This window comes from Myxocyprinus asiaticus, chromosome 16 (genome assembly GCF_019703515.2).
Source record: "Myxocyprinus asiaticus isolate MX2 ecotype Aquarium Trade chromosome 16, UBuf_Myxa_2, whole genome shotgun sequence".
NCBI classification, from domain to species: domain Eukaryota; kingdom Metazoa; phylum Chordata; class Actinopteri; order Cypriniformes; family Catostomidae; genus Myxocyprinus; species Myxocyprinus asiaticus.
This window is the reverse complement of record NC_059359.1, coordinates 7,851,479-7,877,071: the sequence shown is the minus strand read 5'-3', so window position 1 is coordinate 7,877,071 and position 25,593 is coordinate 7,851,479. Positions and strand designations below refer to the sequence as shown.

Genomic DNA, 25,593 nt, shown 5'->3' with positions numbered 1-25,593 from the left:
TCGCGGCTAAGAAAACGAATCGACCAAACGGGAAAATGTTTCAGCTGATGCCAATAATTGAAAAATACCAAATATTGGCCGATTTATCGGCCTCTGCGATATTTCAGTTGACCACTAATGTAAATGTCAAAATCCAAATGCTGAAAGTGGCAAGGAATAAAACAGTGCCCCTTATGACATAATAAGACATGAATAATTTTGCAACTCTATGTTTTCACTTTCACTGAATCTTTTTTTCCATACAAACAAAAGTGATTGATGACTGAGGCCAGCATTCTGCCTAATCTAATTTTATGTTCCATGGAAGAAAGAAAGTCATTCGGGAACAACACGAGGTTGAGTAAATGATAACAGAATTACAATTTTTTGGGTAAACTACCTCTTTAAGTGTCCAAATATATATATATATATATATATATATATATATATATATATATATATATATATATATTAACCTTATCTGAGAAAATGCATTTCTCTGAGACCAAAGACCCATCCTTTCAGCTCTATAGTGGGTCATTCTGCCACACACACTCATTCACGTGCTGTTGTCATGTCTGTGGGTGGGGGGAGGGTACGGGAACATCTCTTAAGAGTAAGTTAAAATAATAGCCTACATGGCTAACAATAGAGCAGTAATGGACACCCTCAGCACTGTTGGAGAGCACAATTTCCTGTCCTTGTCCAGAACAAGCAACCAATAAGCTGAATGCTGTTAGTGTGCGGCACTAACGTGGGCGCATACACATACACATATGTAAACAAACACATACAATAACACGCGTACTAAAAAGTCCTTTGAGACCAATGTGGGCCATTAGTGTGCTCTTCATATTCAGTCTGACCAGGTCAGACATGGGACACCTATTTCATTTGCCAAAGACATGATATCCAGCATTCAACAACTGATATCCTACAGCAGCAGTCGAACGTCACAGAAAATACAGTCTCGTCCAGCAAACCTGAGCTTAGGCATCAGGGTAACCAACAAATGAACTGCTGCATTAAAGGGATTGTTTACCCAAAAATGTAATTCTGTCGTCATTTACTCACCCTCATGTTGTCCCAAACCTGTGTAACTTTCTTCTGTGAAACACAAAAGGAGCCTACGTCACCATTCACTTTCATTGTGAGGAAAAAAGATGCAATGAAAGTAAATAGTTACTGTAAAAGTAAATAGTTACTGAGACTAAAATACTGCCTGACAAGTCATAAAGGTTTGAAATGACAGACAATCACTTTTAAGTATGAAGCATGTATATCTTCCACGTTTCCTCCTTGTAAAGAAATGCACATGTATAATCTCTCTCTATGTTTATATTTATCTCTGTTTTGTGATATTAAAGGATAAGAAATGATTTAAAATTATGATATAAAATCACTTTGTAATTTCCGTCGAAAGGATGCGCCCAGCTGGATGGGTGCTTGGGGCCTTGGAAATCATAACCCCGCCCCACAAGAATATCTCAGTGCTGTAGGTCCTTTCAATGCAAGTGAATGGTGGCCAGACCTTTGAAGCTCCAATAATCACATAAAAGCATCATAAAAGTAATCCTACGTCTCCTGTGATTTAATATGTCTTCTGAAGCAATGTAGATCAACTGGATCAACTGCATGCCATATTCTTTATGTTGACTACATTTCCAAAACAAGCTGAGGACTGTGTTCGTGAATGAATACATCAGTAAATCAAGACTAGTTCCCTAAATGGTTAAGTTGTTATTGTTTGTCTTGTCTGTTGTTTTGTTTTGTGCTCAAACTGAATTGAGAGGGCGAATCATTATTGGGGTTATTCAAATTATTAATAAATCATACACAGAAGTGAGCAATGGACATGTCTCTGATTGGTTAAAATGATCTACCATTGCAAAAAACATACGTTAAATAGAAAATTAAATGGAACATTTTGTTGCAACATGAGTAGACCTACCCTTCCCTAAACCTTGAACCTAAACCTAACCAATAGTGTCAAAAAATCAAATGTGAGATGAAAAATAATATTGCTGAAGCAACCACGTCATTATTTGGTGCTTCTATGACTCTTTGGCTCATGGGTTGACTTGCATGCTCTTCAGGACTTTTACCTTTGCATCACAAGTGCAACGTTCTATAAGCTGAGCTACCGCACAATTTGAACACATTTGAACAAACTCGTCAATGTACTGTAGTTGTTTATGCAATGCAAACATTAAAATGTCTCACCTTACAAGTCATGCGCTACAGTAAAAGTGTTTTGATGTCATAAGATAGCACTGTGTGAGGAACAGGGTGAAAGGTAAGTGTTTATGAACTGATAATCGGATTTGTAAAGTAAATAAGTCATTAACTGTGTTTTCATCCAACAAGTTCTATGCGCATTTTCAAATTGAGCATAAGAAATCATGAATGGAAACGCTTGATATGTGAATAAACGTTAAAAATGTGCATAATTTATTTTGAGCTAGGCGGACTTGGATTTTCTTGTGTTTTGCATGAGTAAAAATGCGCATTAAGGTGATGGAACCCACAAAACGATCGTGTTTTGACCAATTCGTGCACGTGTGAAGTGACTGGCCCAACAAAAGGTCAGATCTTGGAACACAATACTTTGTGCATAGTCCTTGGCATTCGGAAGTGTTTATCCCACAGCTGGTCTTTAAAGCGGGTTCTCACAATCCGCCAGAACAGATTGAGAGTGGGCGCTCCAATGTATACGGAGGCTGGCAACGTATGGGCATTGCATCCATTTCAGCCCTAATTATATCAGATATTACATTTATTCTGTGGCGTCTCATGGCAGCATTTAATAAAACGAGGAACAATTGCTCCAATCCTGCAAATAAAACTCTCCCCTAAGCAAGGAGGTCACTCAGCTTCTCCATCAAGACAAGGTGGGCTCTCTCAAGATAATGCCTATGACGTAGTGGGTGGAAACGTGCAACGATTCGTATTTTCTTTAGTCAATTTTTAGAAATGTGCTTAAAAAATGTTAAACATTTCCATAGAAACCCAGCTACTGTTGTTGTAGCGCCTCTAGTGTTCATTTCACCAGGAAACTGTCACTATAAATACAACGAGCCACATAAAGATAATTTTGCAAAAATGTAGGTACTGTTTTGTGATTCTGTGAGACCAGGTTGGTTGTATTAATAGTTTTGATATATATGATTCCAGCCTGTCTCTAAATGTCCTGTAAAAACAAGATTAACTGTGATTGGTCCTTTCTCATGTCGATCATGTCGAAATTGGTACATGGACCAGACTTTATGCCGATAGTCAAAACAGAAACACAGTACAGCACAATCGGTTGGTATAGCAGTACCCAATGGATAAGCCCATAAACATTAGTATTGTTTTGCTGATTACACTGGAGCTGGCCTCTATGGGCTGAGGGTTACACAATGACAATAGCCTTCATCCCTTCGATTCCCATTCCTCCCAGTCAGCATTCACTCTATACTCCCATCAATCGAGATCCACTCACAAAGGAAAATCACTGAAGCAAAACAAACTAACTACGGAAACCACAGAAACAATACACCGTTACAATTTCAAACAGACAGATCGGATTTAAGCAGCCTATATAAGCCTAAAGCACAGTGTGACCTAAAGAACAGTGTGAAGAGAGTACTCCCTTGTCTCTTGTGATCTTGAAAAGCTATCAATGCAAAACAATTCCCCAGTGAGACTGCACTACCTAATGGCTCACAGTAAACGGTTCTTCTTGATCACCGATCAGCTATTGGCTATCTGGTTAATCCTACAGTACCAGAGGTTTGTAGCATCTCAGATAAGAGAAACAATTAAAGTTGATGTGTGGGATTTGTGCCCACTAGTGGGACCAAATCGAACTGCAAAAAATATATATATACAGTTGAGCGCAAAAGTTTGCATAACCTTGGAGAATTGGTAATATATGTTCCATTTTTAAAGAAAACATGAGTGAGCAGGCAAAACACATTTCTTTTATTTCTTATGGGATTCATATTCAACTGTAGGTTATGACAGAATGGCACAATCATAAAACAAAACATGGCAACAAAGAAAAAAAATGAAATGACCTCTGTTCAAAAGTCTGCATACCCTTAGTTCTTAATACTGTGTATTGCCCCCTTTAGCATCAATGACAGCGTGCAGTCTTTCATACTAGTTGTCTATGAGGCCCCAAATTCTTGCAGGTGGTATAGCTGCCCATTCGTCTTGGCAAAATGCCTCCAGGTCATGCAAAGTCTTTGGTCGTCTTGCATGAACCGCATGTTTGAGATCTCCTCAGAGTGGCTCGATGATATTAAGGTCAGGAGACTGTGATGGCCACTCCAGAACCTTCACCTTTTTCTGCTGTAATCACTGGAGGGTCAACTTAGCCTTGTGCTTAGGGTCACTGCGTCCCATGCGTAGCTTTCGTGCAGAAGAATGCAAATTTATTTTCTGTATTTTCTGATAACATGCTGCATTCATCTTGCCATCAATTTTCACATGATTCCCCGTGCCTTTAGAGCTCACACACCCCCAAAACATCAGTGAGCCACCACCATGCTTCACAGTGGGGATGGTATTCTTTTCACTATAGGCCTTGTTGACCCCTCTCCAAACATAGCGCTTATGGTTGTGATTTTTTGTGGCATTGGCACAGTAAAGGCTTCTTTCTGGCAACTCAAACATGCAGCTCATTTTTGTTCAAGTATCGTCATATTGTGCTCCTTGAAACAACCATACCGTCTTTTTCCAGAGCAGCCTGTATTTCTCCTGAGGTTACCTGTGGGTTTTTCTTTGTATCCCGAACAATTCTTCTGGCAGTTGTGGCTGAAATCTTTCTTGATCTACCTGACCTTGGCTTGGTATCAAGAGATCCCTGAATTTTCCACTTCTTAATAAGTGATTGAACAGTACTGACTGGCATTTTCAAGGCTTTGGATATCTTTTTATATCCTTTTCCATCTTTATAAAGTTACATTACCTTGTTACGCAGGTCTTTTGACAGTTCTTTTCTGCTCCCCATGGCTCAGTATCTAGCCTGCTCAGTGCATCCACGTGAGAGCTAACAAACCCATTGACTATTTATGCGGCACAAGACACCCACACCCCCACAGTCAACAACTTTGGGGGCATGTTGAAGTGGGTTTCGCCCAGGGCGCCCTGCAAGCTAGAACCGCTACTGTGTGTAAGCATACGTGTATATGTGCGTGGAGCAGTAATAAAGCGCGTTTAGCACTAGAGAGAAATATATCTGAATAAAGCACATTCAGTGCAGCGCGCTTTATTCCCACTCTGCGCGCGATGCCTCTCTCCCTGCTATAGACATGAGGTGCCACATAAAGCCTAATTTACTTAACAGTAACATTAATGTTTTTTTAAAATAATGTATAATTTTGTAATGTATAATAATGCAATTTTACTTAACAAAATAACAGTATTTTAATGCTCCACTGTTGTTGTGTAAATTGTTTGTTTGTTGTTAATAGATTCTCATTTTAAGGAAAATATAAAAATGGTCCATTCAGACTTTTACATTTTTATAAATGTTCACTCAGGGGATATCCCTGAACACTCATACAGTGTTTTTTTTTTTTTTTTATCTGTTAAAAGGTCTTCTGTGTCCCATATATATATATATATATATCAATATTTAAACACAAAAACTGGACTGCTGTCATTCAGCTTCAAAACAAACTGTTGATCTTATCTTTTAATATTCATATCCAAGTGTCCTTGACTGATGAAGTCTTGATGAAATATTTAAATTCTTTGGTAGAAGATCCCTCAGACCCCACTACTTTGGCTGTCTCTGGGCCCCCAATGTCCTCATCCCTGCCCAGTTTTGAACAGACTATTCTTACTGTTTAGAAATATATATATATATATATATATATATATATATATATATATATATATATATATATTTTTATTATTATTTATTTTTATTTTTTACAAAGTACTATTGCTGCCAACGTGGCAAGTTATAAAAACTATTTAAAAAAAAGTACATAATTTCCTAGCCATATAACTACTGACACCATGTAAGCTACATATTATTCTCCGGACCTTTGCTGGGAAGGAAATGTAGAGACCGGACCTCCTGGAACTTTAATTGAATACCCCTGCTTTACGGGATGACATTTTAATGCCTGTATATTTTACGGTTCATTACCATTTATATTATTAAATGATATAAGCTTGATACACTAACTTTCTGGAACTATAAAAATCTGCTTTTCACTTTGTAATGTATTGTTAATCACTTTAGAAATTGCAGAAAGCTTTAAATGATTAGTAGCTTGTAGTTAGGCAGACTACAGTTTCAAAGTAGCTTCTCCAACACTGGTTCAAAGAGCCAAACTCCAAATCTGATTCTAAAACGCCAAATTGTCCTGTTCATCTTGATGTTTTAAAAAATCATCTAAGTTTTTGGCATCTCTTCATTATCATTCTATGGCATCATGGGAGGTAAATGTTGTCCAGTGCAACGTGATCTGCCTGTCAGTTCTTCTATACCAGAGCAAAGACAACGACTTCAGTCCAAAGCTATTTATAGTCACCCATGAATAACGTGAAGCTCTTCTGGATTTGCATGCAATCAGCTTCAGATGAAACAGTGCCACATCATACTCTCAGATTTCTGCCCTCATTTTGGCCCCGAGTCGACTGCCTAGCACACAGGAGAGCAGTATTCTCCATTCCTTCAATATCCTCCTCTTGAATGGGAGTATATCGCTTAAAGTCAACAAGAAGGCAGTTCACAAACCATTTTCCTTCCGTAATCTGAATGAAACTGAATATTCAATGAAAAAAAAATGTATGACAGGACTTTTGTGATTGATTGGATCATGAAAAGTGGGTGTTACATACAGTACCAGAATGGAGCAAGGTAGTTCAAGGGGAGGGTTAGAAAAGTACGAGGTATTTGTGACGTCTTTCAGAAACGAAAGATGTTTTAGAGGCGGAGCAAGTCATTTTATTTTAATAAAAGATTACGAATACAAACATATTTAGAATAACAAGAACAGATGAATTGTGAAAGGAAACCAATTAGGGTCAGTTTTGATTTTGTGTTTATTTGCAATGAATATAATATGGCCATTAAATTGCCACCTAAGGGGAATACTGCTAGAGACCGACAGTTGTTTACAATAACACATCATGGGCCAGCCTGATCTCATGAAAATTAAATGACTGTGGTGAACTTTTTTGCATATTGCGCAATTTCTAACACGTGTCGCTGCAGTTCCAAGGTGAAATTTCCACTACATGGCATTAAAAGCAAATTAAATGTTCCCCAAACATATGTTTTTAAGTTTAATGCTCTGTCAATTTTCTCCCTACCCTTAACCTTAAGCCTAAACCTAACCAATAGTATCATAAATGCAAATGTGACAAGAAAAATGCAATTGCTGAAGAAACCATGTCATTTTGTGGCTCAAGTGCAGGGTTGGGAGTAACGCGTGTTACATAATCAGATTACTTGTTTCGAGTAGCGAGTAAAGTAACGCAATATTTTTATTTTATTTTAGACCATAATATCAGAGTTACTTTTTAAATAAAGTAACGCATTGCTTTTGTACACCTCTACTTTCCCTGTATTCCGAGCAATCAGGAGTAAAATTTTGTAAACTTCGGGGAGGAGACGTAGTGCATGATGGGTATTGTAGTTCTATAGAGTGTAAGGCCAGAGACTATTTAGCAGAGACGAGCCACTTCTATTTAAATGAATGGGAGAAACTGTAACGCCCAACCAAGAAGCTCTAGCACCCAACGGTCAATGGAAAGGAAGTCCCACCTTGCAGGTAAAAGAGCCAATCACCTTTTACATTCAGACATCGCCTGTCAATCAACTCGCTAACGCGCATGCGCATTAGCTATACAAGCTGGGAAAATTGTGTGTTTTAGCATAATATGAGGTCAACATTCAGTTGAGTGAAACGCATTTGATTCATGTGTTAATACACACTGCATTAAAAAATCTGTAAATGCGTTTAGGCAGAAGGATCTTCACGACATGATACACAGGGTGAAAAACTAGCTCAATTCACCGACTTATGCCCCGAACTGCTCCGTGTTACAGCTCCCCCGTAACTGGGAGAATGGGATGAGAAATGCTGACTCTGGATCAGTGGCTCAGAGCAACGTACTCTATCGATTGTGTATGCAGAGAAAATGTCATAGTTTCTAAAAAGATTCTACATTTTTGTTTTATAATAAACAAGTAGTTTGATTCATGAAACAAACTCTTTTTATGACATTTTCAAAAAACGATTCCATTCAAGTTGTATCAACATGCGCCTTTGAAGTTGTATGCGATCAACCAGTGGCATCTGTACACACCGTGGATCAACTCAAAACAAGCGTGCGCTGAGATGACTTGAGTGAAAAATATTATTTTATTATCAGACACATTCTTTGAACATGTTAGGCTGGATTTCCCCACGGAGTCGCCTTACAAGTCATGCGCTACAATAAAAGTGTTTTGTTGCCCTTAGATTGCATTGTGTGAGTAACAGGACGAAAAGTAATTGTTTATGAACTGATAATCTGCTGTTTTACTCTGTAAAATTATTCTGTAAATTACTTCTTCCTTAGAGCACATAAAGTGAAGTTTGGCAGAATGTCAACACTGCTCTTTTCCATTCTACATGTTATGACATTAAACGCCATTGTCTATTGCATGTCTTGTGAACGATCGTGAGAGATTTTAGAGCCATGGCAAAGGGGAAGATTTTTAGTAAATAACGGCTTAAATTTTAGTCTCTTTCAAAGCTATCGTATGGCTTAAAATGACATGGAATATAGAGCACAAATAGTATGAACCACTTTTGTACTGCTTTTATGGTGTTTTTCTTTTCTTTTTTTAGCTTGTCAGGCCCAGTTCCCATGTAATTTTATTGTCTGCAAAAGAGCACCCAGAAAGATCTGCTTTGGTTTTCCACTAAGGAAAGAAAGAAAGAAAATCATACAGGTTCAGAATGACATTAAGGTGAGTAAAAGACAACATTACTTTTGGGTGAACTATTAATTTACGTAGCCAACACGAACACAACATGGAGAGAGTTTACAGGTCTGAAAATTTCAAATGAACTGAGAATATATGCTCTCTCTCTCTCTCTCTCTCTCTCTCTCTCTCTCTCTCAATTCAAAAGTGCTTTATTGGAATGACAAATGTTACAATGTATTGCCAAAGCATTTGCCATTTTTACAAATAATCTTGAACAGATGAGAACAAATTATAGAATTATTAAATAAAAGATAAACGAACATATAATGCAGAATTGTGTGTGTGTGTGTGTGTGTGTGTGTGTGTGTGTGTGGGTTTGGGTGGTTTACGAGAAAAAAATATTTGGTTGCAAACTGGTAATTACAAGGGTATTATGCTATAAATGTGGTTCATGAGGACATTTCTAGTGTCCCCATAATTCAAATCGCTTAAAAAACATACTAAACGATGTTTTTTTGAAAATGTAAAAATGCAGAACGTTTTTTTGTGAGGGTTAGGTTTAGGGGATAGAATCTATAGGTGTGTGTGTGTGTGTGTGTGTGTGTGTGTGTGTGTGTGCATATGGATGTTTGTGGACACATCGCTGATTGGTCAACTTCTCCTTCTTTTTGTGGCAGGCAGCGATGTACCATGCCGCTAGTAAAATGCAATCTCTTCTTTCACCTAATAAATATTTAAGTTGTGTATTACTGTCCAACTTTCTGAAGTCAGGGCAAATTGTTTCAAATTTGGGATATATTTGTTTTCAAATTTCTGCATAGTTAGGGCAGATGGTGAGGAAGCGTTGCTCTGTCTCTGTATTTCCTTGGCTACAGTATGGGCATATCCTGCTCTCACTGGGCAGCCAGTTCTGTTGATATCTGACTATATAGCCAGAGTGTGACTGCTCAGTCCGTACCGCGTCATTGTTTTCCTTAACTTGCAGTCTTTCACTGTGCTCAGATATTCTGTTGTTGTGTATTCTCTGTTTAGGGCCAAATGACATTCAAGTTTACTTTGTTTTTGTGTTGTTTCAGTACAATAAGTTAAATCATTTTCTATTTGTGTTTTGATCATTTGGTTGGGTCAAAGTTTGTGGATGAGGAGGTCAGTGTCCTGACGCTGACTGTTTTTAGTCACGTTAGTCTGTTTTTGCAGACTCAGGGCCATCTGAATGAGGGGGATTTTGTCAATATTCATTTCACGGTTTTTATGAAATGATAAGAGTTGGGGTCGCTCATTTTTAGATGTTTCCAAAATTTGATGGCTCGTTTCTCAATGCCAATCAATAGAGGGTATTGGCCTAATTCCGCCCTGCGTGCATTGTTGGAGTGTTCTATAATGGTTCTATAACTGATTGGAATATTTTAAGCCAGATTCTAATTGATATTTCAAATTGTTTAGATTTTTTGATGGCACAGAAGGCCCTTCTTGCTTTCTGTTTCAGTTCATTCACGACCAAGCTGAGGTTTCCAGTTGCACTTATTTTCAACCCAAGATATACGTAGTTTGTGGCATGTTCAATTTTGGTCTTACCAAGGGTGAAATTGGGTCTCTCTCTCTCTCTTTCTCTCTCTCTCTCTCTCTATGGTTTCTCCTTATTTTTTACAAAATGTTTAAATCCTTATTTTATTTGGAAAATCCCAACCCCCCCCCCCCCAAAAAAAAAAAAACAAAAAAAAAAATGTAATATAGTTTTTACCTGTTGTAAAAACTACGTTTTACCTGTATGTATTCTTGAAAAATAAGGTAAAAAGGATCATGTTAAATTGATATAATTTACACAAGTTTAAAGTTACACATAAAGGAATACTATAAATAAATGATTACTAAAAAACTAGAAAGAGACAAAGAAAAGTATGTTGAAGATGCAGACTTCACTCACTGTCCCTCATTCTTCTGTGGCAGACAGACACATATTTTGCTGCTATCACACAACAGTCCTTGTATTCACCTAATAAGAAGGGCAGTTTTTTATTGTTTGTTAAATGGTCAAATGTGCTGTGAATATGTTTAATTTTGTGATAAATAAATATTTTCCTGGATGGCTGTGTATTTTGTGCATTCTGTTAGTGTGGACACAACCTTTCTTTCTGTGGCAGCCATGTTTTCCTGTGACTGCCAGTTTCTATAGCGAGGTTATGCCCACTGAGTCTGTCAATTGTCAAGGCAGCTCTCAGTTTTTTCACTGTGTACAGATAGTTGTCTGCCATGGTGTATTCTCTTTTTAGGGCCAGACAGCATTGCATTTTACTCTGTTGTTGTGTTTGAGTTTCCCAATAAGTTATATAATTATGTTTTATTTGTGCTGTAATTTGGCTGTATATAATTAGTTAAGCTGTATTGTTCTGGTCCAGGTCTCCAGTGTGATGAGGGTTAGTAGATGCTGGTGAAGCATCAGGACTGAAGCTCCAGACCAGCTGAGAGAGGGGATTGGTTTCTTTGCTCAACTCTTGGTATTGCAGGGCTAATTACTAATGGAGATTTTGATGTTTCCAGAATTTGATTGCCAGTTTTTGCATTTTTATAATTAGTGGATATTTGCCTAATTCTGCCCTGCATGCATTATTTGTTATGTGCCGGTGTACTTGTAGAATATTTTTAGAGAATTCTGCATGCAGGGTCTCAATTGGTTGTTTTTCTCATTTGGTGAATTCTTGATTTGGATTTGTCAGTGGACCCCACACCTCACTGCCATACAGGGCAATCGGCTCAATCACTGATTCTAACATTTTTAACCAAATTCTAATAGGTATTTCTATAGGACATTGTCTTTTTATGGCATAGAAGGCCCTGCAAGCTTTATCTCTCAGTTCATTCACTGCAGGGTTAAGGTTTCCAATGGAAGTGATTTTTAGTTCTAGATAATTGTAGTGTGATGAGTGTGTTATTTGGTTAGTTCCTAATGTAAATGTACATTGCATTCCCTGGGATCTGGATCTTTTCTGAAAGGTCATGATTTTAGTTTTATGGAGGTTTACCCGCAGAGCCCAGGTCTGACAGTATTGTGCAAGCAGGTCCAGGTTCTGCTGTAGACCCTGTTCAGTTGGAGACAACAGAAGCAGGTCATCTGCATAGAGCAGGCATTTGATTTCTCTCTCTCTCTCTCTCTCTCTCTCTCTCTCTCTCTGTTTCCCAGCATGCTAAGTTAGTCTTATGCAATAGCAGGATAGAACTATATGGCAGGAGTGTTGGATTGCTCAGCTCTATGACATACTGCTCTGTGTGTAATACTGACGCTTAGCATATCCACTGCACAGGAAACTGGCTGACTTCTGATTTACTCATACACTGCATATCACAGCATGCTAGTTTTAGGTCATTTATTCTGTGCACAATATACATACTGCAAAAATAGTACTGTGGTAACATACTAGCATCTGTTGTATTACATATAGGCTCCATTCCTAAACATAGTGAGCTGCCTTGCTGTCTACTGCCTACATATGCAGCTGCTTTTTAAAGAGTCGTTCAGACCAAATGCATTCTTGGAATTGGGTTAGGGTTAAGAGTTTGTGTTCTTTTAACTTGATGTGGCGTATAGAATACATGGGGCTCCTGCGTGAGATGCTGAAAAAAACAAACCCCAGCGAGATATGGCGCAACGGTCAAAGATGTCTGTCAAGAGCATGTTTACATAGAAAAACAACTGTGCAGATGGAGGCAAAAACGCATTCAGTGTGAAAGTCTATGTGAAGGCAGCATCCACACTGAAATGGAGCCTTATAAGAAAGCTCTATTTTCAATGTTTTCCACAATGATTAGCACAATGATACGCTAATGACACAATATTCTAATAAGCATACTCTAAAATACCTAGCACACAAAAATACTGAGTAAAATAGTCAAGTCATCTTGAATGGCTTTTGTTATTATGGCTAATAAAAAGGCCTTCAAATGCTGCCTATGTAGGTAGCTTACTAGGTTTTGGAACACAGCCTAAACTGTACATCAAAAAAAGCTACCAAATGAATTAAACAATGTATAGTCAGAATTCTCATGAACACATGTGTTAAGTGTAGTGTGGACAGCAGGGGAGGAGGGTGGGTTAAATCAGAAGAGAGACAGAAAGATATATGAAGACATGAAGAAATGAGAGCATGGGTAATACTAGGTGATAGAACATGAACGAGTCATGAAAAGGAAGATGAGTAGAAAGAGAGGAGGAAAAAGGTAATGGCGAGGAACAGACAAGGTCAGCTTGGGAAAACAGCATCAGCCATTATTTTCCATACAAGGATAAACACTCCACCTTTAGTTAACCAACATCCAGTCTACTTACCAACCAGCCCAATCGCATCCAACAACTCTAGCATATGTTGATGGAGACGTTAATGACTGTGATGGAGCCATTTGGTGTGTGTTGCTTACTATTTGTTTTAAACAATATGTGTAACAACCAGTATACAATGATTAACGTTTCAAACAGTAGTATGCTATACTGCTGTCACATGATCTAACTACGCTGCATGTTTAATTCAGCGAGTGTTGTCCAGTTATCATCTCAGAAATGTTTGCATACTTCAAAAGTATAATGGTAGTATGTCATTTTGAACATAGCCCTAGAACCTGATGTAGATACTGAGTACATGGTGAAGAATTGTTTGCTCTGAGTATTTGAATACCTAGCATCTGTTGTAGATTTGGGCTCTGTTCAAAAACCTAGTCAGCTGCCAATGTAGGGGACATTTAAAATGAGACAAGAAAGAGCTTTCAAAAATGCCTGATTACTTCCAGCTCATGCCTTACATACAGTGCATCCGGAAAGTATTCACAGTGCTTCACTTTTTCCACATTTTGTTATGTTACAGCCTTATTCCAAAATGGATTAATTTCATTATTTTCCTCAAAATTCTACAAACAATACACCATAATGACAATGTGAAAGAAGTTTGTTTGAAATCTTTGCAAATTTATTAAAAATAAAAAACAAAAAAAATCACATGTACATAAGTATTCACAGCCTTTGCCATGACACTCAAAATTGAGCTCAGGTGCATCCTGTTTCCACTGATCATCCTTGAGATGTTTCTACAACTTGATTGGAGTCCACCTGTGATAAATTCAGTTGATTGGACATGATTTGGAAAGCCACACACCTGTCTATATAAGGTCCCACAGTTAACAGTGCATGTCAGAGCACAAACCAAGCCATGAAGTCCAAGGAATTGCCTATAGACCTCCGAGACAGGATTGTATCGAGGCACAGATCTGGGGAAGGTTACAGAAAAATTTCTGCAGCATTGAAGGTCCCAATGAGCACAGTGGCCTCCATCATCCGTAAATGGAAGAAGTTTGGAACCACCAGGACTCTTCCTAGAGCTGGCCGCCCGGCCAAACTGAGCGATCGGGGGAGAAGGGCCTTAGTCAGGGAGGTGACCAAGAACCCGATGGTCACTCTGACAGAGCTCCAGCATTTCTCTGTGGAGAGAGGAGAACCTTCCAGAAGAACAACCATCTCTGCAGCACTCCACCAATCAGGCCTGTATGGTAGAGTGGCCAGACGGAAGCCACTCCTCAGTAAAAGGCACATGACAGCCCGCCTGGAGGACTCTCAGACCATGAGAAACAAAATTCTCTGGTCTGATGAAACAAAGATTGAATTCTTTGGCCTGAATGGCAAGCATCATGTCTGGAGGAAACCAGGCACCGCTCATCACCTGGCCAATACCATCCCTACAGTGAAGCATGGTGGTGGCAGCATCATGCTGTGGAGATGTTTTTCAGCGGCAGGAACTGGGAGACTAGTCAGGATCGAGGGAAAGATGAATGCAGCCATGTACAGAGACATCCTTGATGAAAACCTGCTCCAGAGCGCTCTGGACCTCAGACTGGGGCGAAGGTTCATCTTCCAACAGGACAACGACCCTAAGCACACAGCCAAGTTAACAAAGAAGTGGCTATGGGACAACTCTGTGAATGTCCTTGAGTGGCCCAGCCAGAGCCCAGACTTGAACCCGATTGAACATTCTTGGAGAGATCTGAAAATGGCTGTGCACCGACGCTCCCCATCCAACCTGATGGAGCTTGAGAGGTCCTGAAAAGAAGAATGGGAGAAACTGCCCAAAAATAGGTGTGCCAAGCTTGTAGCATCATACTCAAAAAGACTTGAGGCTGTAATTGGTGCCAAAGGTGCTTCAACAAAGTATTGAGCAAAGGCTGTGAATACTTATGTACATGTGGTTTTTTTCATTTTTTATTTTTAAGAAATTTGCAAAGATTTCAAACAAACTTATTTCACATTGACATTATGGGGTATTGTTTGTAGAATTTTGAGGAAAATAATGAATTTAATCCATTTTGGAATAAGGCTGTAACATAACAAAATGTGGAAAAAGTGAAGCGCTGTGAATACTTTCCGGATGCACTGTAGAAATGGATCTTTAGATACAGGAAACTTGTATACTGTGTACAATGTCCATACTGTCAAATAGTATGAGTAGTATGGTAGTATGCTCTAGTTATATACAACAAATTGTAGATGAAGTTGATTGTCCAGCTTTTCCACGCATACTGTGCACGGTATCCTCACCGCATACTCCAAAATAATATGGTAGTAGTGATGTCAAAAGTACTGGTACTTCAGTACCAAGTCGATACTAAAATAAAAAAGATGTAACAATACCAGTTTCTACAGCACCGGTAGTACCGAGCAATGACTCAATTCGGTCCCTGCACGCTGTCTGACTGAAAGACGGCTGCTCATTTAAGCACGTTCTGATACTCCTTTTACATGGAAATGGACAGTTAATCAAATTAAATGTTGTGTCCTAGTGTGATTATTAAATGCAAATGGATGTGATTTAATTAAATAAATATACAGTCTGCATGTGCTGCGTGCTGCAAAGTGAATGTGTGAAGCTGCTCATATACTGAAAACACAGACTGATCAAAACATGACATTTTATCAACTTATTTTATAGCATCGCACGCTGTCCTTATTGTAATAGATGACAGAATATAGGGCTCATTCAATGTGACGCGTGCAGCGCCTGAAGACTATGTATTTATATAACTAAATTGCCGCATTTTGCACTTTAATAATCACACTGGGTCATATAATGAACGTCTTATCCGGAAGTGTGAAATTTAAGTGGAATTTAAGAATTTGTTAAAGAAATACTGTATATTACTAGTGTTTAGTAAAATATGTTTTTTTACAATTTGTATTTTTATTATTTTTATGTTGAACCTATATCTCACATGCAAGAGTGCTGTTGTACTGAACAAAAGTTTTCATCAGTGTTTTCATTTTTAAAGTGATGCTTTGTTGTGCAGCACTTTATTTGAAAAAATAAGACCAATATTGTGTTTTAGATTACTGGTATGTTGTGAGGATATTTACTAAAGCACTATTTTATTTTATTTTTTCATTTTATCCCCTTTATCTCCCCAATTTGGAATGCCCAATTCCCACTACTTAGTAGGTCCTCGTGGTGGTGCGGTTAATCACCTCAATTCAGGCGGCAGAGGACAAGTCTCAGTTGCCTCTGCTTCTGTGACAGTCAATCCGCTCATCTTATCACGCGGCTCACTGTGCATGACACCGCAGAGACTCTCAGCATGTGGAGGCTCATGCTACTCTCCGTGATCCACGCACAACTTACCACGCACCCCACTGAGAGCGAGAACAACTAATCACGACCACGAGGAGGCTACCCCATGTGACTCTACCCTCCCTAGCAACTGGGCCAATTTGGTTGCTTAGGAAACCTGGCTGGAGTCACTCAGCACGCCCTGGATTCAAACTCGCGACTCCAAGGGTGGTAGTCAGTGTCAATACTCGCTGAGCTACCCAGGCCCCACTAAAGCACTATTTTTAATAATTGTTTTGTTGAATAGTAACTGTTATATTTTCATTTGATTGAAGTTTGGATTCATTTGATTAGACAAAATTTTGGTATTGAAATTTAATTCTTAATTTAAAGAAATTGGATAAACAGAATTTAGAAAAAAATAAAACAAGGTCCTTCTTAAAAAACTTGAAATAATATTTACTTAACTGAGAAACACTCGAAGGAAACATGCTTTTGTTTTAAATGTATTATTTACATTGAAATTTAACAATTTTATATGCTAAAGGAGTGTGTTCAATTTTATCTGTGATATCGACTACTGAAATTTAGTTTTTTACTCATTAAAATTTCTACTCTATGACCATGCGCTACACGGTTGAGCATCATCTCCCTGTTTACATCACCGTCTCCCAATGAATGCATCTACATGCGCCCACCCTCGATGCCACGTCTTGAATCATTTTTATACTGTGCACAGCATACAGCATGTTTCAAAATAGTATGAGAAGTAACGTAGTATGATTTGGCTGTATACTAACAAAACTGTGCACAGTAACCTTACGGTCAAAATAGTATGGAAGTATGCTCTGGTATTAACCTGCACATATTGGAAAACCTAGCAGGTCAACCAGGTATTCCATGTGAACAGAAGACTAGTTTACAGTAGTCTACACATATCCATAACACATACTTCAAAATATTAGTGGAGTGAAGTAGTATAGTCTGGTTGTATACTGCAAATTTTGCCAAACGCAGTAGATCATCCAGGTATTCCATGCATATTGTGCACATTATTCTTACTGTATACAGCAAAATAATAGGAGTAGTATAGTAGTATGCTTTTCCAAGCACAGTTTAGCCTAGCATATGCTAATGGTAGATGTTAATGAGCTGGATGGAGCCATTTGGTGTGTGTTCTGCTGTGTGGATTCCTCCTCGCTGCGGCCCGTCCCCCCGGGGGCGACCGAGACGTGTGGGGGTAGGGAAACTCATGGAGGTTCTTTACATGGTAAATGGGGGATGCCATGTGTATATGAGTGAGTGCGCATGTATACAGTTTGTCGTCCAGTAGAATGATAATGGCGTTCCTCACAGACAGATTGGAGGAGGGGTTCCTGCGAATACTGTGGAAGCAAATTTCCATGTATGAGCAAATTGCCACTTGCTGTGCACAGCATTATATCCATTATCACGACCATGACCTATATAATATCCATTATATGGATTCTAAAGACAAGCATTGTGTCAAACTTTGACTGTCTATGATTGGTTAAAAAGAATTAGTGGTATTTGCTAAGGCAAGCATCACTATCAGTACTATTCATACTTAGGGTTAGGGATTCAAACATACTCCTAAACATAAGTATTAAACTTTTGCGTGAAACTCGTTCCATACCGCTTGTGCTATGGACATGAATGGAACTGTAAAATTTTAAAACATTTATTTATTTATTTTTGGGTGCTTTGACTTCACGAAGTGGTGAAACTCATAAATATTAATTACGATAATGTGCAGATAATGTCAAAAAAATATTTACTGTTTTGATAAGCAGTAGGTCTTGATGACCAATTTTAGAGCTCCAATAAATATTTTCACAATTAATTTGATAACTTGATCCGCACATCTGGCACTGATCTAAAAATCTCATTAGCAACCATTTAACCAATAAACCTGCTTGTAATCAATCACTGTTCTGACCAGTCAAAAATCTAAGCCTGTGCTTTAGAAAAAAGTACTGTATCACGTTCCCCAAAACTCTGTTAAGGTAATGAGCAAATATCGTATGATACAAAACTTGAAGAGTCATATCATGAGGAATCGACAAAAAATAAGTAAGAATCTTTTGAAATACTTCATTATACTATGAAAACATACTGTAACTTTCAGAACTCAAAACTTCCTCCCTGGTCCAAAAAGAGCATCTAACTAAGTTGTAAAATGCTCATGTAAGAAATTTGAAGTTTCACAACTTTTTTACATATTTTAAAATGCATTAACAATGTAAGAAACACGCTGACTACCAATCCTGAGTTCGAATCCAGGGTGTGCTGAGTGACTCCAGCCAGGTCTCCTAAGCAACCAAATTGACCCGGTTGCTAGGGAGGGTAGTGTCACATGGGGTAACCTCCTCGTGGGCCTCCACATGCGCTACGTCTCCGTGGTAATGCGCTCAACAAGCCACGTGATAAGATGTGCAGATTGTCGGTCTCAGACGCGGAGGCAACTGAGATTCGTCGGCTTGAGGAGAGTCACTACGCCACCACGAGGACTTAGAGTGCATTGGGAATTGGGCATTCCAAATTGGGGGAGAAAAGGGGAGAAAAAATAAATAAAAATAAAAATAAAAACAAACTATGTAAGAAACAAGCAACTGAAGTTTATCTAAACCAATTGTGCGGCACATTTCATTGTTTTGTGTAGCTGTCACAATGTAACGAAGGCTTTGCAAGGGGCAGTTACTGAATGAATTAAAAACTATATTGAACCCTGACAGCAAACCCACAAGTATTAGTATTCTCATTTCACATGCAAAGAAGGCGTTACATAAAAGTCTTAAAGGCAGAGCAGCAAAAAAAAAAAAAAAGGTCTGTTAAATTCCAAAGAGATTAACCATTCAAAACAGAGGTCATTATATATCTATCTCTCTCTCTCTCTCTCTGTCTCTCTCTCTCTCTCTCTCTCTCTCTCTCTCTATAGAGATATAGATATATATATATATATATATATATATATATATATATATATATATAGATAGATATATATAGTGTGTGTATATATATATATATATATATATATATATATATATATATATACACACACACACACCAGTGTTTCCTGCACCGCTATTCAGCAGTGGCGCTCCTCCGCTACTGAATCTCCAGTGCCACGGCAAGAGAATGATACTCAAGTTGTGAGCTTGCAGTCTGAATTCAATGTGATGAGATAAAAAGAACGTGTTCCGCAAATTAACGCAAAAACAACATGTCTTTCTATTGCATTGTGTAGGGCTGAACGATCAATTGAAATAAAATCGAAATCAAGATATGACCTTATGAATATTAAACTGCAAAGGGCTGTGATCTAATTAAGCAAACAGTCTGCATGCGCCATGCGCTGCTCTGCAGAGCTCTGTTCTGAGTGCATGTGAGGAGGTTCTGTCTGTACTCCCTCCACGAATCTCATCTCATGCACAGAATAATGGATGTGTTGCATTCAATTGTATTTACAGTGCTCTAAATTCACTTGAACTGACCACTACAAGTTACTATACAATTACCAGATCCCATAGCAATGCCATGTACAAATTAAGAAATTATTAGAGAAATATTACTTGTTTAATAATAATAAAAGGGTTGTTGTTATTAGTTATTATAATTCATTTGTAATTAGGGCTCAACATTAACGCTTATTTTTTATTTCGGCCGTACAAATAGCCTGATTAAAACTTCATTAATGAAAAAATATATGGCTACAATTGTGATATTGTCTAGGCCTGTGCCACATATTACAAAGTTAATATTTTTAATAATAACCCAGAGTGCATAACTGTATAATTCGCTAGCGATCGGCTTATGTGTGTGTGCTGAACATACGCGTGGGTTTCGAAACGCTTGTGGTGATGCGTATAAACACATGAACGGTCAAATACATTTCAAAATTACACCAAAATGCCCGTCTTGGTGAGGTATTCATGTAAACACAGTGAGTTATGTCTAAAGTGAAGGTAAACAGTGGGGGAAAAAGCTGATTTGCATCAAAAACTGTCGGATTTGTAAGTGTAAATGTAAGCTAACAGACCTGCTGCAGTCTAGCGTGTCATTATATGAATCAAACAACCATAACAAGAAAACCACTCACTGCTCTTGACTGGATAACTTTAGTAGCTTTAAAAAGTATTCATGTATTATAATCAAACAGTGAAGACCCCCCGCTGCAAGAGTTGAATTCTGTATGAAACACTGATATATACAGTATATCCTGTATATAAATAAATCTTCACGTTCACTTTCACATTCTTCTACTTTTGTTTTTGGCGATTCACAGTCTTCATGCATATTGCCACCTACTGGGCAGGGAGGAGAATTTATAGTGAAAAAAGGACTTAAATATTGATCTGTTTCGTATCCACACCTATCATATCACTTCTGAAGATATGGATTTAATAGTCTTATAGATTATTTTTATGCTGCCTTTACGTGCTTTATGAAGCTTCAAAGTTCTGTCCACTATTCACTTGCATTGTATGGACCTACAGAGCTGAAATATCTTCTAACAATCTTTGTTTGTGTTCAGCAGAAGAAAGAAAGTCAAACACATCTGGGATGGCATGAGGGTGATTAAATGAAGAGAGAATTTTCATTTTTGGGTGAAGTATCCCTTTAAGAATAATAATGTATAATTATGCTCCATTATGTTCATGTGACCCCAATCAGATGCCTTTTAGAGGGATATATGGACGCTAAGTGCAGCACTTTAAAATGGTGACTAACGGATATTCAACAAATAAATAGGATAAATAACTATAACATCTTATTGCACTAAACAATCAAAGAAAGAAATAAAAAAAGGCTCCAATACAGAGTGGCACAAAACCACTCATGCGCATCCTCAACGCAGAATGACACGCTTCTACGTAACTGGAGTGCTTCAGGGTGATCCTCGCTGCGCATTCAAAAGTGCAGAACTGCAACATAATATTGCAGGTACATATCTAGTTCATGACAGCAAGCAGTTTAAACCTTTTTTACTGCAACTATTTATTTAAGCAGTGTCAGTCTCTCCACAACACCTCACATATACGAGAAAATTATTTACAGCAAAGGATTTAACATCTGACAGTGATCGTCTTGAAATGTATTGTTGATGCAGCGCTTTGCTGTAATAACAGTACAAAAAAGACTCAACCTAAAGGGTTTTACTGTGCTGACTATTATTCACTGTCAAGCATAGCAAGCTATCATCACACACACACACAAAATAAAAACAACGCTCTCTAAAAAGTTGCGTATTTCAGTTAATTTGAGAATTGCGTCTCCCATTAAAACCACCACCACTACTAAAAATATTAATGTTAGTAGTCAACCTCATCAATCAGCTGTTCAGCTGTTCGACGACTAGTCGATTAGTTGACCACCCTGGCACATCACTAATATATACTGTACTGAATGTCTTAAAGGTGCAGTAGAAAAAAAAACAGCCCATTTTAATCAAAGGGTCAGAGAGAAGTTGGAAAATGGTCCTGAAAAACTCAATTATGACTGTTCTGGGTGCAAAAAATGTTGATTAACTTTATAATTTTATAATTAAAATGTTGATTAACTTCATGGACAAAAAAAAAAATACATTTATTTTAAAATTGCATGATCGGCCCCCTTTAAAAAAACACAAATAAATGAATGGCCTTGTGGACCAGTGAGTAGAATGTGATAAGGCCGTCACATGATATGTGCAGCAGCACACTGTACACTCACTGATCAGCATAAGCAACACTCAGGGGCCAACAAGCCACTCTGTTGTTGTGTAACTCTACACCGGCCGTTTGCACACTACTCTAAAAAAGATCAGAGGCCTCATGACAGTGTCCACACTGATGGCAACCAACCGTCACCCTCCCTTATATGACATCAGCATTCGAGTGGCTAACATTATCTCTCTCTTCCTCTTATTCACCGTGTCCAAACTATGAATGGTTGATGCGTGTGTTTAAGAGGGATGTATTTAGTGATTCATTTAACACACACACACCAGCACTGAGGTGGCATTTGGCTTTACGTCTGTGACTCATGTTTACTTCGCTTATTGCATGGAATCGGCTCTATTTCCATGCTGTAGAGTTAATATTTAACTAAAGACAGATCTGTCTCCACAGCCACAAAAGATCCAAGATGGATCCAAAGACAATACACAGAACTGCAAATGCTTTGAATCTAGTGTCTAAGATTTGTATTTTAATTAGATGTATTTTTATACTGTTTCTACATGCAAAATGTAAGGAGTGGAGAATTTAGACCAAAACTTATCTGCATTTCATTAGCAGGGGGATATCAGCTTGCAATCATCATTTAGTTTAAGTATCTTTCTGTTTTTTCTATGCTGATTACAGAGTGATAAGCAGGGCCATAACCACCATAGACATTAAGGGGAACATGTCCCCTCCAATATTCCTTATAGTGCTCTACTGACATGTTTTTTTTTTTCTTTCCATGGTTGACTATTAAATTATTGCATTTGGTCCCCCCAAATCTGAATATGTGGTTTCGTCCTTGGTGATAAGGCTGATCAAATAAATATCAAACCTAAAAGGGCTATTAAAAATATGAATAATGCTACTAATGAACAATTTACGGGACTTTAGGTTAAAGAAATGAATGTCCCATTATGCATTTTGCACTATAACACTGATGTTTTTTAGACTCGTGTCAATGTAAAAAAAAAAAAAAAAAAGGTTTACCTCTGCTATACTTTTCATACTTTTCATCTAAATAAACTATTTAATTCAAATATCCATGATATTTATTGGCCATAATGCAAAAACTATATCCATAAAATGTGATTCCATGTTTGGAACCCTTGGTTCTAAATAGAACCTCTCAGCTTGGATAAAAAGAGCACTTTAAGTTATTTTGATTGAACATTTCTAAATGATTCTATATGGAACTTTTAGAAGTTCCAAAGATTAATCGATTAATTGAATCCTTTTTCGTTTTCTATATAGAACCATTTTTTCTACAGTGTTATCTGCTATGTGAGAACACATTGCTAGCAAAATCCAATCACTAAAGGCATAAATGATGGCAAATTATTTAAAGCCATATATTGCAGCAATGTAAATTTCAGTTCATAGGACCTTAGGAAACTAATGTCCCACTAAGCATTTTGCACAATACATTGATGTGTTTTTGACTTTTAAATTGTGAATAGAAAGACTAGCTTTAAAAATAAATAAATAAATAAATTTAAAAAAGGGTTCCTCAGCTCTATTAAGTCTTTATCATCTATAAATGTCTTATTGCAATAGTTCTTTCAGTGGATCCAAACAAACTATTTAATACAAATGTACATTATATTCACTGGCCCAAAAAAATAAAAAAAATAAAAGAAATTAAAAAAAAATGGGAACAACTCCCACTTCGAGTTCTTTTGACTGAACGTTTCTAAATGATTCTATATGGAACTTTTTAGGGGTTCCAAAGATGAATCAAGTAATAGAATATTGTTTGGTTCTATATAGAACCGTTTCAAAATACCCAATCACTAAAGGCCTATTTGATAGCATATAATCTAACAAAATATACTGTATAACTACACTGTAAACTATGTTAAATTCTTCGTCTTTTACAATCCTGGACAATCAGCCCGCCTCCAGAACACCGCTCATTGGTTTTGTTCAGTGGACAGCGCCGTGGTGCTGAAATCTCTGGCGCCCTTATTTCAATGCTCAGGTCAAAACAATATCAGATATTCATATCGATTAAAGTGGAAAAACGAGCTCTCAGACTACAAGCTGTCATTATGAAGTGTGCAGTAAATTAAAGGTAAAAATGGCGTCCGTTGCCAACACAATCCAAAGCCAAGAGACTGAAACAGAGGCCTGATCTCCATATAAAAGAGACAGCACATAGAAAATCTCTGACTAAAACCTCAAATGTGATTCCCCTGATTTCTCTACCAACTAAAGCAACAACACACGTATTTGAAAGGGCTCTTTATGTCCAATCAAACCAATAACCTACATTTCCAGTGATATTCCACACACATTCCCACCTCCTCTGTCCACTCAAGCTTTCACTCAGCCTCCATCCTTCAACCAAATGGCATGAGATCCATTTTCATCTCGTATAAGATCCATAAAGAGCTTACTTCAACATGGACTGCTCCTTTTCCTCCTCTTTCTTCTGCCTGTCCATGACACCGAGGATGATCTTCCTCTCGTCCTCGGTGAGGTGGCTCAGGTCCGGCATCTCCGGCAGAACAGGCCCGCTGCGGGGCCCGGCTGGAGCGGACATCTTTACACACTACTGCTGAGGAGGATCAATAATCACATTTAATCAATGATGAAAATACAACGCCTTATCTGATCAATGATCAATGGGTTTTTTGCTGGCTCAGGAATCAAACCATCATAAGCCACAACACCATCTCTGAGGCAAACATCTTGCTGTTTTACGCTGTAAGAGCTTGTTAAAGGAAAATAATACTAGTTATACCATTACGTGTTTACAAGGATTTTAGACTACATATAAGATGGATTTTACAACGTTAGATCAATCAGTCTCTGAGCAATAGGTCCATTTTCAAAGCAATGGCTATATATAAATTCCTCTAATCCTGTATACATCTCTTATTTTTCCTCATAGCAGAAGAAAACGAAATAAAAAGACAATGTATTACGAATAAGATAGCGTGTTTCTTCCATATTTCCTTGCTTTGAGCAGGTGAAAGGTGCTCTTGCCTTTTATTTGGCCATCATCGCGTTCAATCCAGTCTAACCCATCGTTGTCATCGTCCGGGAAAAGTTCGTTTGTATTTCATAATAAAGATGTCGAATCCCCCTCACGTTTGTTTCCTTTTCGAGTCCCTCCGCTCCTCCGTGCCTCGCTTACCTCCAGGTTTGTTAATTCTTCAAGATATCTTAAATACACACAAATGGATGCAGCGACACCGACTCCCGATTGGAAGAGTGTGGGAGGAGCAAAGCCTTCCGGCCGCGAGACGAAATTACGAATGCTACTGTGGTGAAGGCTTCGCTGTTAATATTCATAGTTCAAGCCTTCGCTTTTGAAAGGTAACGACGCAACGTCAGAATGACCTGTTTAATATTCAGGAGCCAACTAGAAAGGACACGAGTTGAG

General features: G+C 38.0%; 1 protein-coding gene across 14 annotated transcripts in view; it reads right to left on the bottom strand.

Annotated features, from left to right (window-relative positions):
* The window catches only part of LOC127454459 (regulating synaptic membrane exocytosis protein 2-like), a 222,145-nt gene extending 196,749 nt beyond the window's left edge, over positions 1-25,396 (bottom strand). For 13 of the 14 annotated variants that reach the window (XM_051721664.1, XM_051721665.1, XM_051721675.1 and 10 more), the window contains exons 1-2: positions 25,194-25,396; positions 24,602-24,759 (exon numbers count right to left, since the gene is read on the bottom strand). In XM_051721664.1, coding sequence (XP_051577624.1) covers positions 24,602-24,747 — 146 coding nt within the window. In that variant the 5' untranslated portion in view covers positions 24,748-24,759; positions 25,194-25,396. Of the gene's footprint in view, positions 1-24,601; positions 24,763-25,193 lie in introns of all 14 variants that reach the window. The other variant, XM_051721658.1, reaches the window with a different exon arrangement.
* Between the last annotated feature and the right edge of the window lie 197 nt (positions 25,397-25,593).